This window comes from Nycticebus coucang, chromosome 12 (assembly GCF_027406575.1).
Source record: "Nycticebus coucang isolate mNycCou1 chromosome 12, mNycCou1.pri, whole genome shotgun sequence".
NCBI classification, from domain to species: Eukaryota; Metazoa; Chordata; class Mammalia; order Primates; family Lorisidae; genus Nycticebus; species Nycticebus coucang.
In genome coordinates, this window is record NC_069791.1 from 8,415,035 (window position 1) to 8,429,915 (window position 14,881).

At 44.8% G+C, this 14,881-nt stretch overlaps 1 protein-coding gene across 1 annotated transcript in view; it reads right to left on the minus strand.

Annotated features, from left to right (window-relative positions):
• The window catches only part of KIF5A (kinesin family member 5A), a 33,902-nt gene extending 22,715 nt beyond the window's left edge, over positions 1–11,187 (minus strand). The window contains exon 1 of the mRNA XM_053554934.1: positions 10,593–11,187. Coding sequence (XP_053410909.1) covers positions 10,593–10,721 — 129 coding nt within the window. The 5' untranslated portion in view covers positions 10,722–11,187. The remainder of the gene's footprint in view (positions 1–10,592) is intronic.
• Positions 11,188–14,881: the final 3,694 nt, after the last annotated feature.

Sequence of the window (14,881 nt, forward strand, 5' to 3'; positions counted from 1 at the left end):
ACGTACAATTTTTTTGTTTTTGTTTTTGTTTTTGTTTTGTTTTGTTTTGTTTTTTGAGACAGAGTCTTACTTTGTCACTTCCTCAGTAGAGTGGCATGGCATCCTAGCTCACAGCAACCTCAAACTCTTGAGCTCAAGTGATTCTCTTGCCTCAGCCTCCCAAGTAGCTGGGACTACAGACGCCCGCCACAAAACCCGGCTATTTTAGAGATGTTGGCTCAGGCTGTTCTTGAACCTGTGAGCTCAGGCAATCCACCCGCCTTAGCCTCCCAGAGTACTAGGATTACAGGTGTGAGCCACTGCGCCTGGCTGTTTTTTTTCTCTTGAGACAGAGTCTCACTCTGTCACCCTGGGGTTGAGCACTGTGGCATCATCATAGCTCACAACCACCTCAAATTCTTGAGTTCAAGTGATCCTCCTGCCTCAGCCTCCCAAGTAGCTGGAACTACAGGCACCCACCACAATGCCTAGCTAGTTTTTCTATTTTTAGTAGAGATGGAGTCTTGCTCTTGCTCAGGCTGGTCTCAAACTCCTGAGGCTCCACACGCCTCAGCTTCCCAGAGAGCTAGAATTACAGGCATGAGGCACAGCACCCAATCAACAAAGAACATATTTGATATCTGTTCATATTAAATCCCTGGCTTGGAGCCTAACCTGTACCTAACCTGTAGCTCAGTGGTTAGGGCACCAGCCACGTGCACTGTGGCTGGTGGGTTCTATCCCCGCCCTAGCCTGCTAAACAAACAAACAAACAAGAATAGCTGGGAGTTGTGGTGTATGCCTATAGTCCCAGCTATTTGGGAGGCTGAGGCAAGAGAATTGCTTGAGCCCAAGAGTTTGAGGTTGCTGTGAGTTGTAACGCCTCAGCACTCTACTGAGGGTGACATAGATTCTGTCTCAAAAAAAAAAAAATTATGTAAAGGTAAATCTCTGGTTAGATGGTAAGATAAAATGAGACCATGTTTGTTCTCTACCATAAGTGACAAATTTCTCAGTTGTGTTTTCCTGCCATTGAGTGTGAGGAGACTCTAAAACAACTTGACAAGAGTCAAGTTGTTTTACTATAGAGTCCATCTTCTTCTTTTCTTTTCCTCTTTTTTCTTTCTTTCTTTTTTATTAAAGATAGGGTCTTGTTCTGTCACCCAGGTTAGGGTGCAGTGGCATCATCACAGCTCACTACAACCTCCAATGCCTGAGCTCAAGCAATGCTCCTGGCTCCGCCTCCCAAGTAGCTGGGATTATAGACATGTGTTACTACACTCATCTAGTTTTTTTAATTTTTTATGGAGATGGAGTCTCGACATGTTGCTCAAGCTGGTCTTGAACTCCTGACCTAAAGCAATTCTGCTTCAGCATCTCAAAATGCTGGGATTACAGACATGAGCCACCGTACCAAGCCTAAAAAGGTTTTTCGTTTTTTTTAAATAGTGTGCAAACATACTATAAAATACATATGCCTACACCTACACGTTAAGCATCTTTAATCTGAAAATCTAAAATCCAAAATGCTCTAAAATCCAAAACTTTTTTTTTTTTTTTGTTAAATCATAGCTGTGTACATTAGTGCAATCAAGGGGTACAATGTGCGGGTTTCATATACAATCTGAAATAAATCCAAAACTTTTTAAATGCTTAAAGGTCATGCTCAAAGGAGCATTTAAGATTTTGGATTTTCAGATTAGGAATGCTCGTGTGGTAAGAAGAATGCAAATATTTCAAAATCTGAATCACTCTGATCCCAACCATTTCAGATAAGGGATACTCAACCTGTACATTACGTATATGTATATATGTATACCTTGCACAGAAAAACATGCTGATATCGGCTATCCTCAGACTGTAGGATTTGGGGTGTTTTTGTTCTTTTTGATTTAGATTCAAAACTTATCTAAAATAAAAACACTTAATTATTAAATAAAAAAAGTAAAATTTTTAGGGCAGCGCCTATGGCTCAAAGGAGTAGGGCACTGGCCCCATATACGGGAGGTGGCGGGTTCAAACCCAGTCCTGGCCAAAAAGTGCAAAAAAAAAAAAAATAGCTGGGCATTGTGGCAGATGCCTATAGTCCCAGCTACTTGGGAGGCTGAGGCAAGAGACTCGCTTAAGCCCAAGAGGTGGAGGTTGCTGTGAGCTGTGACGCCACAGCACTCTACCCAGGACAACAGCTTGGGACTCTGTCTCAAAAAAAAAAAAAGAAAAAACTCTCATAAATTAACAACAAAAAGACTGGATGTGGTGGTTCATGTAATCCTACCACTTTGGGAAGCTGAGGCAGGAGGATCACTTGAGGCCAGGAGTTTAAGACCAATCAAGACAACATAGCAAGACCCCATCGCTATAAAAAAATAGAAAAAAATGGTCAGGTGTGATGGTGCATGCCTGAAGTACCAGCTACTTGGGAGGCTGAGGCAGGAGAATCACTTAAGTGCAAGAGTTTGCTGTGAGCTGTGATGCCATGGCACTCTGTGCAGGGTGACAGCTTGAGACTCTGTCTCAAAAAATAAATAAATAGATAAATAAATAAAATAGTAGAATATCAATATATCTCAAAAACATGTTGAAAAACTTCAAACACAAAAGAGTACACATTATATTATTTCCTTCTATGAAGTTCAAGAATGGACAGAACGGCTCAGTGCCCATTGCACAGGGGTTACAGCACCAACCACATATACTGAGGCTGGTGCGTTTGAACCCAGCCTGGGCCAGCTAAACAACAATGACAACTGCAACAAAAAATAGCCAGGTGTTGCAGGCACCTGTAGTTCCAGCTAGTCGGGAGGCTGAGGCAAGAGAATTGCTTAAGCCGAAGGGTTTGAGGTTGCTGTGAGCTGTGACACCACAGCACTCTACTGAGGGCGACATAGTGAGACTCTTCTCAAAAAAAAAAAAAGGACAGAACTTATGTGTAGTGCCACAAGTGAAAATTGCAGATACCTGCTATTGTGGTAACAAAGGAGCTTTCAGGGACAACAGAAATGTTCTAGATCTTGATCTCAGTAGTGGTTATGGGAGTCTACATATGTTATAAAATATGTCATGTCAGTTGCTTAAGATTTGTGCACTTTATGTAAATTGTACACTATTATAAACTATAACATCACAAAATGATGTTATAATGGCTTTTAAACATAGGAATTGATGCAAAATGCATATTAAAGCTATGAGACGCCATTTTTACCTATCAAAAGGGCCAAAATAAAATAGATAATGCATTGCATTGATGAAAGTGTAAGTAGCTATTCACATATACAACTGGTGAAGGATGTATACCAGGCCCAGCTCCATGAAAGGAAACTGGCTTTTACATTTTTAAATGCATACAACAGTCACTTCCAAAAATTTATTCCACAGACATACTACACATATGCAAAAATATGTTTTTTTTTTTTTTTTTTTTTGGCCAGGGCTGGGTTTGAACCCGCCACCTCTGGCATATGGGGCCGGCGCCCTACTCCTTGAGCCACAGGTGCCGCCCGCAAAAATATATGTTATATACACAAGGTCATTTAACCATTTGTAATAGCAAACAATTAGCGTAACTGTAAATATTCACCGAGAAGTCCAGTTACATATTATGACATATTCCTAAAATAAATTATACAGTTATTAAAAAGAATGAGACAAATCTTTTTTTTTTTTTGTAATTTCAAAATAAAGACGTGTATACAAATGTTTTTGGCCTCGTGGATCGCTTATATAATGCTTGAGTCAGGGGTGTAAGGGTGCCATCACCAGGGCAGCGTTCATTGTATTGGTTATCTAGGTTTTTACCCATTGCCTCCTCCCTCCTTCCCCCCAAATCTTTATGTGCTGATATGACAGGATCTCCGAGACCCAGAATTAACAAAAGAAAAAAGCAAGATGCAGAGCAATATTATAGCATGCTACCATAGACATATGTGTTTTAAAAAAAAGCATGTATGTGTGTATTTGCTTATAGTATGTTTTTGGAAGGATTCACAAGAAACTGGTAATAATGGTTGCCTTCTGAAAAAGAAACCAGGTGGCTGGGGAAGTGGGGTAAGAAGAAGGGTTACTTTTCATTGTATGCCTTTTTATATTGTTTGAATTTTGTCACATGTGCATGTAAGACGTATTCAAAATTTAAATTAAAAATTATAAAATAATAGGCCAGGCGAGGAGGCTCACGCCTGTAATCCTAGCACTTTGGGAGGCCAAGGTGGAAGGATCGCTTGAAGGCAGGAGTTCAAGACAAGTCTGGGCAATAGCAAAACCCTGTCTCTACAAAAAAAAAAATTTTTTTTTTTTGGTGGGGACAGTTTCACTTTGTCACCATAGGTAGAGTGCCGTGGCGTCATAGATCACAGAAACCTCAAACTCTTGGGCTCAAGCGATTCTATTTCCTCAGCCTCCTGAGTTGCTGGGACTACAAGGGCCGGCCACAACACCCAGCTATTTTTAGAGATGGGGTCTCACTCTAGCTCAGGCTGATCTTGAACTCATGAGCTCAGGTGATCCTCCCACGTTGGCCTCCCAAAGTGTTGGGATTACAGGCATGAGCCACCATGCCTTGCTATAAAAAAATTTCTTTAAAGTTAGCCAGGCTTGGGAGGCTGAAGCAGAAGGATCACTTGAGCCTAGGAGTTTGAGGTTGTGGTGAGCTATGATAACACCACTCCACTCTAGCGTAGGCAACAGAGCAAGACCCTGTCTCAAAATAAACAAATAAAATAAAATAAAATAGTAAATAAGATCATGTGAAAATATTTATGATGGCATTAATAATATTTTTGTTGGTGGAAAAATAGGTTACAAAACAATATATATGTAATTTTATTAAAATTATAATTTTATTAAATAAAATTGATTTGTATTAATTTTATTAAAATTAATATATGTATACATATATAGAAAACACTGGAAAAATACATCAAATTATTAGTATTATTATTTTTTTTTTGGCAGTTTTTGGCCAGGGCCAGGTTTGAACCCACCACCTCTGGTACATGGGGCCAGTAGCCCTACTCCTTTGAGCCACAGGTGCCGCCCAAAAATACATCAAATTATTAACAGTGCTTTTCCTGGGGTGGTAGGATTTGGGGTGATTTTAGTTTCTTCTATGTGCTTTTCTTCCTCTTTAACGTTGTCAACATTAAAATGTATCAGTGTTTTTGTTACTAAAGAAAAATCTACCTTAATTTTTTTTTTTTGAGACAGAGTGTCACTCTGCCATCCAAGGTAGAGTGCAGTGGCATCATCATAGTTCACTGTAGCCTTCAACTCCTGGGCTCAAGTGATCCTCCTGCCTCAGCCTCCTGACTATCTAGGACTACAGGCATGACCTGCTGCACCTGGCCTACCTTAATTCTTGAGTTTTAAACTAATCCCACATTTCTCCCACCCAGTGGCCAAGAAAGAGAAACAAATACTTCTGTCTCAGACCAATGGCTCTCATCTCTTCTCCACCAATGGTCTCTACAGGCTTCGTGAAACCAGGCATTCAGCCAAAAGGGATTAAATGTAACTCTGAAGCCAACTTTAACCCTCCCTACCTCCCAGGAACAGGAGCACCAAGCCACCCACACACCCACACACACACTCAAAACATTCCCAGCTATAGGATTCCATAAGCCCCTGGATGCATTAAATGGAGGGCGCTCTCCAAATGCTGAAGCCAATTACTATCTCATGAATCCCTTTTCCTCAGCCTAGGCTGGGAAGAAGAAAAAAAAGCAGAGAGGATAAAAGATCTCCTGTGAGGATAAAAGATATCCAAGAGCCAAAAATCGGTGCATTTAATACATTCATAAGCAGAGAAAGCCACCTGACACAGGTTATGATTTCAGGGGTTCAGGGAAGGCCTGTCATCTACTTCCCTACTCTCGGCTGGGCCCTTAACTCCAAGTCTAGCTCTGTATATCTTTATCTTAAGATTTTTATTCCTCCAAAAGTGTAAATTTCCTTTAATTTTCTATTGATTATACTCAGGATGAATTAATTTTTCCTGATCTTTTCATGGGAATAACTAGACCAGTGGTTTTCTACTTTTTCTGCCTCTAGACATGGGATACATCACCATTATTTACAGCTCTAATAACACACAATTACTTTAAATCAGACTGTGTTATGTTGTGGGAGGCTCCTTATCAGAATCTGGAACACACAGCTAGCAAAAGCCATTTCTGATGCTCCTCTGCCCAGGCCACTCTGCAGATTGTGGATCATTGCCCAGATCCAGATGTTCTTGAAAGCAAGGATTCCCTCTAAATCCCCAATACCAAACAGAGTCTCTGGCCTACAAGATGCTCTTCATAAATATTTGATGAACAAACATAGATTTTGATGAAGGGAACAAGAAGATACTTGGGACCTGAAGGAAACAATTAGTAAAAGGGGTAAACGTTACCCACTTCCTGATTTTGTCAAAAGTTAGCTTGTGGGGAGACAGCATATAAAATAATGAAAACATTTAATTCTCATCAAGGGTTTCTTGTCTTTCTGTCTCTGTTACAAAGCAGTTTATCTGCATTATCTCATTTAATGTTCACAGTAATCCATTTTATAGATGAGGCAATTGAGGCTCAGAGAGGGCAGGTCACTTGCCCACAGTCACAGAGCTGAGAAATAATAGAGCTGTTGTCAAACTCAAGCCATCTGATTCCAGATTTGCGCGGCCACAGTAATCACTGAACTAAGATGTCACCACTGCATTAAATCCTCATCGGGGCTTTTTCTTCCCCACCCTTCCCCCCTTGTAGACATTTCTCCAAGTGTTCCCAAACAGAACTAAAGCCCCTCTCATTTCCTTTTTCCACCCTTGTTGCAATTATCAGAAGTATACCATTCTTCCACCCTTGCTTTCAGGAGCACGTCCTTCACCCTCTCCACCTCCAGGTAATCAAAGACCTTGTGAGTTGTTAAACAGAAATACTCAGAGTCCCTTTACCTGTTAGGAATGCCCTTGAGATCCGATCTCTCTCCCACCCCCAGCAGTCGAAATGCTTCTCAGCCCTCTCCGGAAGGCCTCTCTTCAGAGCTTCAGTCTCTGGTTCTTTGTTCTCCTTCAATTCCACTCCAAGCCTTCTGCCCACCGTGTACCCCAGCACCTTTCTATACCTTCCATCATGCATGCCGACTAGAGCTAATACGTGTGTGGGGTGTAAGGACAGGGGTTGAAAGATGACCAACCTGCTCAGCCCTCTGCAAACACTTAGCAGAAACTGAACTTCAAATGCCAGGCCTGATTTCCATGGTGACACCCCTAGGGATTGTTGCCATGGTAATTCTAGGAGATGCTGGCCACTGGGAATATTACCTCCACTCTCTATTTTCCTTTATGAGACTCCCCCAAAGCTAAAAGAAGCCCTAGCTCACCCTTCGAATATCAAAGGAATTCCAGGCCACCCCAAACAATACTGACTCTGTCCCAGGAACCCTGCAGTCAGGTCCCCGCCTAGCTTTTCCAAATGAGGTACTCGATGGTCCTGGTTTCTTGCTTCTTTAAGAACCCACTTAACCTCTGGGAGACCTGAGAGAGGTAGCAAGTAGACACTTGAATGAAGGAGACAGAGAGAGTTTCCTCACTGTCATCCCTCCCATATCTGGTACAGATAGAGTGGCCCAGACAGCAGGCACTGGGGCCCTGCTGACAAAAACCAAGGCAGAGAGAGACACAAACAGAAAGATAATTACACAGGTCCAGTAAAAAAGTCACACTGGATTCTGCATGTGCAAAGGGCAAAACAAGACACCTACCATATACAGTGATCCAGACACCCTTCTGCTATGACTCAGGCCATTAAGTTTGGCCAAGCCCCATCCCCCAGGTTCCCGAGGAGTAGGGGAGAAGTAAGACACACAGAGCCGTCTCGCCGGCTTATTCTCTACCTTCTGTCAAGCAGGGCAAAGCCCACAAACATAAAGGACTCTGAAGCCCAGAGCTAGCCTCAATGCTGCAGAGGCTAACAGGAGCCGTCACAGGAAGGAGCAGGGGCTAGGTTTGGAGAGATCATCTCTCCCACCTTCACTCTCGCCTCACCTTCCCAGACATCCTGAGGTGCCCCCCTCCATTAATTCCTCAAACAGTTCCCCAGTTCCCCAAACTGGGCCCCTAAGGGACTAGAGAAAACAAGAGGAAAGGGGATAGTCAATGTCCTTCCGTTGTTCAGAACCCTCCTGACTCCTGTAGCCCTCATTCCCCGGAATGAAGAGTGAATGGTCAGTCTGAAAATGCCAGCTCCAAGGATGTTGCCTGAGACAAAATGGCCCCCTGTCAGCATTTATCTTCAAGTGAGAGATTGACAGGGAGGGCTAGGTGAGGGACAATACAGAGCTAGACAAAGGTACAGCCCTAAAATATCTGGCAAAAACAGACAAGGAAATACCAGCTGTGGAGCCGAGATAGAGTCAGAATTGGCAGGGGGCCCTGGGTTTCTCTTCATCTCTCCTCGCTTCCCACCTCCCACTGTGCCCTCCTGTTTAGCTGGCCTAAGTGGACAGACCAACCCCACAACCCTCCTCCCAGCACTGCATCCTGCCCCATCTCCTCACACCAGGATGAGCCAGAGAGCCTAAAGGAATCAATTTGGAATTATTGGAAAAACCTTCTAGGGCAAGGAAGTTGTGCCTATGGATTTGCTCCCAATCATAACATGCTTCCCTGAACCCCTGTTTCTCAGCCTTTATGTCTCAGGGCAACCTTAAGATCCAGCTCTCATAGTTAATGTCTGCTGTCCAGGTTACTCAGAGACGGGTCCTCCAGGTTCGAGTCAGCCTTTTTCTTTCAGCCTGCCCAGACTGATCAGGCTACAAGGCCTGAGAGATCCCTGAGGCCAAGAGAAACAGATACCTTCTTTATGTGTTTATACACACACATACACACACACACACACACACACGGCAAAAGTGTCCATTTGAGTTCACAGTGTGGATAGAGCACCAGGTGGTGACATACTAGGACACTTGAGAACAGGTAAGAAGTCTCTCCTTAAGGCATATTTATTCAAAGTTCCATTCTCAATGACTCAGATGGCCAGGTCTTCTCCTTCCCCTTCTTTCCTTCATTCCTTTATTTATGTATTTATTTATTTTTGGAGACAGAGTCTCACTATGCCACCCTCGGTAGAGTGCAGTGGCATCACAGCTCACATCAACCTCAAATTCCTGGACTCAAGCAATTCTCTTGCCTCAGCCTCCCAAGTAACTGGGACTACAGGCGCCCACCACAACGCCTGGCTATTTTTTTGTTGCAGTTGTCATTGTTACTTAGCTGGCCCAGGCTGGGCTGGAACCCGCCACCTTTGGTGTATGTGGCTGGAACTGTAACCACTGTGTCACAGGCGCCGAGCCCATTCATTCCTTTAACAAGCACATTTCTAGCTGCTTTGTGCGAAGAATTGTGGATAAAGATATATAAGAAGTGCCCTTGACCTTGATTACTGCCCTCATATGTGCCCCTCCCTTCTGTGGCTATAGTCTCCTGGCCCAGCACCCCGCGAATCCTGTAAGACTCCACCCTAGACCCTTTCACCTCACACACAGCTTGAAGGTCTCTACCAACCTAGGAAAGGTGCAGTGGGCAAAGCCTAGAAATTCCCTCTGGGCTGTCACAGGTAAAAGTCTAGAACATAAATCTAGTAGACAATGAGATATAAAGGAAGAGATTTGAGATTTGGCGTCACATTTTGGGTTCAGATCCATGAATCAACAGCATGACCTTGAGAAAGTTACTTAACTTCTTTGGGCCTCAGTTTCCTCATCTGTAAAATGGAAATATTGATACTACTTCAGAGTATTGTTCTGAGTATTAAAGAATGTACATAGAGTAACAAGCACACTGTAAATATTAGTTCCCTGTAAGATCTCCTCCTTGGGTACCGCTGTAATGATGAGGTAGAAGTGGTTGCTACTTTCTATTGGATCATCAAGAGAAAGGATGAATAATCAAGTACTTATCAGCATCTCAAGGTATGGACATTTTTCTTTGCAGGGTGGGGGGGTAGTTGGGGAGTCTGAAAGTCCTCTTTCTACTGTACTAGGACCAAAAGGCAGACATATCTTTAGGATTCCAGAGGCTTCCCTCTAAACTGGGTGTGGCATCAATGCATTTCTTTCCCAGAAAACCCTTCATCAGACCTGGGCCCCCCCTTCCCCATAACGACTTCAGTGGGATGGTGGAGGGCCTGGTCCTGGAACCCACTCCTGTTCACACCTCTGCAGAGACCCTGGACTGCCTGCCTCCCACCAAGACCACCTAACAGTCTTCCTCTTCCCTTCCTGGAAGGTGAGGGTAAAGATCTGAGCCAATAACAAAGGGAAGATAGGGAAAACATCAGAAACATCCAGGGGAGAAAGGGAAAACATCAGAAAAACACAGAACTGGCTCTAAGGGGTGGGGACGCTGCAGAGAGCCCCAAAGGGGAGTTGTGTCTACTGATGGTGAGGAAGTAGCCCCCTTTCACTCTGCAGAGACTTGGCCATAGGCCTGGCCAGGCCACACCCAGCCATCCTGATGCAGGAGAGAGGAGGGGCTGCGGCGAAGAGGATGCAGGATGAGCGGCTTACGCTCCGCAGGGGGGAAGATTCAGCCTCCCACCCCCTCCCCGAATTCTCCTTCTGATGGCACTCACCCCAATAACGACGCTGTCGTCCCCTTGGAAAATGGGGATGAACTTGTCCCCCCGCAGAATCTCAGCCTGGTTCAGGGGCCGAAATCGGCAGAGCACCTTGATGCTACATTCGTTGTTGGTCTCCGCCATGGTAGTCGCCGGCGTGGGGCTGGGGCACTTCTTGGGCTGCAGGGGTGGCGTGTGCTCCGGAGTAGGGAAACGCTCAGCAACGGCCGAGGGGGAGGACAGGTGTTCGGTCTCTGGGGCCGAGAAAGCAGCCGAGCGGGCCCGAGCGAAGTGTGGGGAGCAGGGCCGGGGCGCTTCTCCTGCGGCAGCGGGATGCGGACGACCCGGGCGTCTGGTCCTCTCTGGGCGACCTGCCTCTCCGCCCCTCGCGCTGCAGCGCCGCGCTGCGGGCCTGGGCGGGGCTGCGACGGAGCCGCGGGGCGGGGCTCCCTTCGCCGGGGGCGATCTCTGGACGTCTACGGCCGACTGGGGGCACAGTGCCTCTCTCCTCGCCCCTTCCCGCACCTCTAATACTCGGAGTTAACCTAGCCGTCACCCCTTCCCTACCCAACTCACTCACTGCATCCCCTCCCACACCCCCGACCTCAGACTCCATCCTCTGGAAGGGATGAGGGGACTAAGGTGGGCCTGTCGCTTGCGTAGGGAAGAGGGTCAACAGCCCTCTGTCCAAGTTTGGAGCACACTTCTCCCTCTCCTACGCGCACAGAAGCTGGGCTCCTAATCTACTCAGCCTTCAAGGGGGACAGCTGCCTGTACCCCAGTGGAGATGGGTGTCAGGGCGCAGTGTCATGGCAGGCTCTGCTGCCTTTCCCTTCTGAATCCAAAGGTGCGCTCTACTGTCACCCCAGTTGGAGGGAAGACAAACTCCCATTCTGGACTACAGGAATTAAAAAGCAGATAAAATTCTTATTTTTGCCTCCCAGGTTGTGGCTGGAATGGAAGTGGGCAGGAATGACTTTGGCAAGAGAAAGGGAGTCAGAAATGGAAAGAAGGGTGATAGTGGCATTAGGTAAGGCCAGAGGGGCTTTGAAAGGACCTCCAGGGCAAACACTTGCATTTGGATTTCAGACAGGTTTAGGCACTTACTTGAGTGTCTCCTGCCCCAGTAACTGTTGGAAAGAGTCCCAATACCTATCCCCTTTCTCAGGACTTTCTTCTCTGCTTCTCTCCCTTCCTGGGCAAAAAAAAAAAAAAAAAAAAGAATAAAGGAAGGAAGGAAGGGTGGTGAGGGGAAGGGGAGGGGAAGGGAGAGGATTTAAGATAGGATTGCTAGATTTGAAACACAATAAACAAAACCAAGATGCCTAGTTAAATTTGAATGTCATATAAATAAATAATATTTTTCATTGTTAGTAGATCACGTATATGCCATGAAACATAGTAAAAACAAAATAAAACAAAAACACCCCTACTATTAATAGCTGTTAATCTGAAATTCAAAGTTGACTAGGCATCCTGCATTTATTTTATCCAACAGCCCTCTCTTGAGAGGAGAAGAGAGAAAAGAAAGGAAAAGAAAAGCCAGAGTCCACAGATTCCTTGTCCTTCCTCCCCTTGGATCAGACTCCTGCTGCAGCCCCTGGGAAGAAGCACCTAGAAGCTAGCCCAATTGATTCTTCTTCACGTCACAGGCCTCTGCTGGCCAACAGAGTTGGACTGCAGGAGTTGAGGTTCTAGGTCAAGGGGAAGGGCAGGATAATAGAAGGGGGGGGCAAATGGAGGTTCTGCTCAGACTCAGGTCTGGGGAGTATGTACTGTCACTTAGACACTATAGGCCAAGAGTGAGAGGCTGATGCCCTGGCCAGACAAAACCTAACCATTCAGAACTCATCTGTAGGGGATTTCACCATGTTGAGCCAACACATCTAATCCACCATGCAATTGTACACGAACTTTATGCCACCCTGTATTAAGGGAACTGAAAGAAAAGGGTCCAACATAAGGAATTAGTTGGGAAGGCAGTAGGATTATGGTAAAAAATGGGTAGAGGCTTGGGGAGGAGCCAGAAGAGGAAAGGACAAGGAGTTCCAAATTCAGTAACTTTTCAGTCACTTGGTTTGGCACTACTTCTAAATGTTGCAGCATCCTGGGAAACATCCCAACCTTGAGCCCCTAGGGGCTCCAAGGTGGCATTCCTTAGTGAAGGAGTTTCAAAATGTCAGTCGGTGGAGAGTCACTGGTCAGAGACAGTAGTTCACTGAGTATGCCCCTGCCTCCCAAAGAACAGCAAATCTAGCAATCCTATCTTAAATCCTGTCCTCTCCCCTCCCTTTTCCCTCACCACCCTTCCTTCCTTCCTTCCTTTATTCTTTTTTTTTTTTTTTTTTTTGCCCAGGAAGGGAGAGAAGCAGAGAAGAAAGTCCTGAGAAAGGGGATAGGTATTGGGACTCTTTCCAACAGTTACTGGGGCAGGAGACACTCAAGTAAGTGCCTAAACCTGTCTGAAATCCAAATGCAAGTGTTTGCCCTGGAGGTCCTTTCAAAGCCCCTCTGGCCTTACCTACTGCCACTGTCACATCTTCTTTCCATTTCTGACTCCCTTTCTCTTGCCAAAGTTATTCCTTCCCACCTCCATTCTAGCCACAACCTAGGAGGCAATGTGGTGAGTTTTTTGTAAAGCCAGATTCGTGAAGTTTCAAAGGACTGTCTTATATTTTTAAAAATTGTTTTCTTGGGTAGTGCCTGTGGCTCAGTGAGTAGGGCACTGGCCCCATATACCAAGGGTGGTGGGTTCAAACTTGGCCCCGGCCAAATTGCAACAATGAAAAAAATTGTTTTCTTTATTACAGAATATTAAGGGGTACCTAAGTTTCAGTTACATAGTTTGCTTTGTACAGATTGAGTCAAAGTTATAGGGTGCCTGTCACCCAGATTGCATTGTACCCATTAAGTGTGAATTTACCCATCCCTCTTCCTCCCAAGTGAAACTCCTATTGAGTTTCATTTCCATATGTGCACATTCAAGTATTAATCGATTAGTTCCAATTTAGTACTGAGTGCATGTGGTATTTGTTTTTCCATTCTAGTCATACTTCACTTAGAAGAATGGTCTCCAGTTCCAACCAGGTTGTTACAAAAGATACTAGATACTTTTTTATGACTGAGTCCTATTCCATGGTATACACACACCACATTTTATTAATCCATTCATGTTTTGGTTGGGCACTTGGGTTGTTTCCACATCTTTGCAATTGTGAATTGTGCTGCTATAAACATTTGGGGATTGTCTTTTTTTTTTTTTTTTTTGCAGTTTTTACTGGGGCTGGGTTTGAACCCACCACCTCTGGTATATGGGGCCAGTGCCCTACTCCTTTAAGCCACAGGCACCACCCTGAGGATTGACTTTTATGCTTCCAGGCAGTGTGTCCTTCCTTTTTTTTTTTTTTTTTCCTTGAGACAGAGTCTCCTCCTGTTGCCCAGGGTAGAGTGCAGTGGTGTCAGCCTAGCTAACAGCAACTCAAACTCCTGAGTTCAAGCGATCCTCCTGCCTCAGCCTCGAGAGTAGCTGGGACTACAGGCTACAAAAATGCCTGGCTAATTTTTCTGTTTTCAGTAGAGATCAGGTCTCACTCTTATTCAGGCTGGTCTCAAACTCCTAATGTTAAGGAATCCTCCCACCTCAGCCTCCCAGAGTGCTAGGATTACAGGTTTGAGTCCAGGCAACCAGCACTATCCTTCCTTCTTTCTTACCAAGTAATGATGGTGATAGTACATAGGTTTTCTATCTGTAATATACTTTCCTGGTAAAATAAAAAGGTAGTAATAGTATATTTATCCTCAAGGTTTGCTGTTGTTTTAATTTTATTGAACCACGAAGGTTAAAGTTCTGGGAACTATTATTGAAGTGGTGAAAACACAGAGATTGTTCAGACAGACATGGAGGCACTGCTTATATATTTATGAATTTAAGATAGAATTGCTAGATTTGAAACACTATAAAATGAAACCAAGATGCCTAGTTAAATTTGAATTTCACATAAATAATATATATATATTTTTTTGTAGAGACAGAGTCTCACTATACTGCCCTCGGGTAGAGTGCCGTGCGCCACGCGGCTCACAGCAACCTCTAACTCTTGGGCTTACGCGATTCTCCTGCCTCAGCCACTCGAGCAGCTGGGACTACAGGCGTCCGCCACAATGCCCGGCTATTTTTTTGTTGGAGTTTGGCCGGGGCTGGGTTTGAACCCACCACCCTTGGCATATGGGGCCGGCGCCCTACTCACTGAGCCACAGGCGCCACCCTATTTTTTTTGTTAGTATGTCACAAATATGGCATGAGA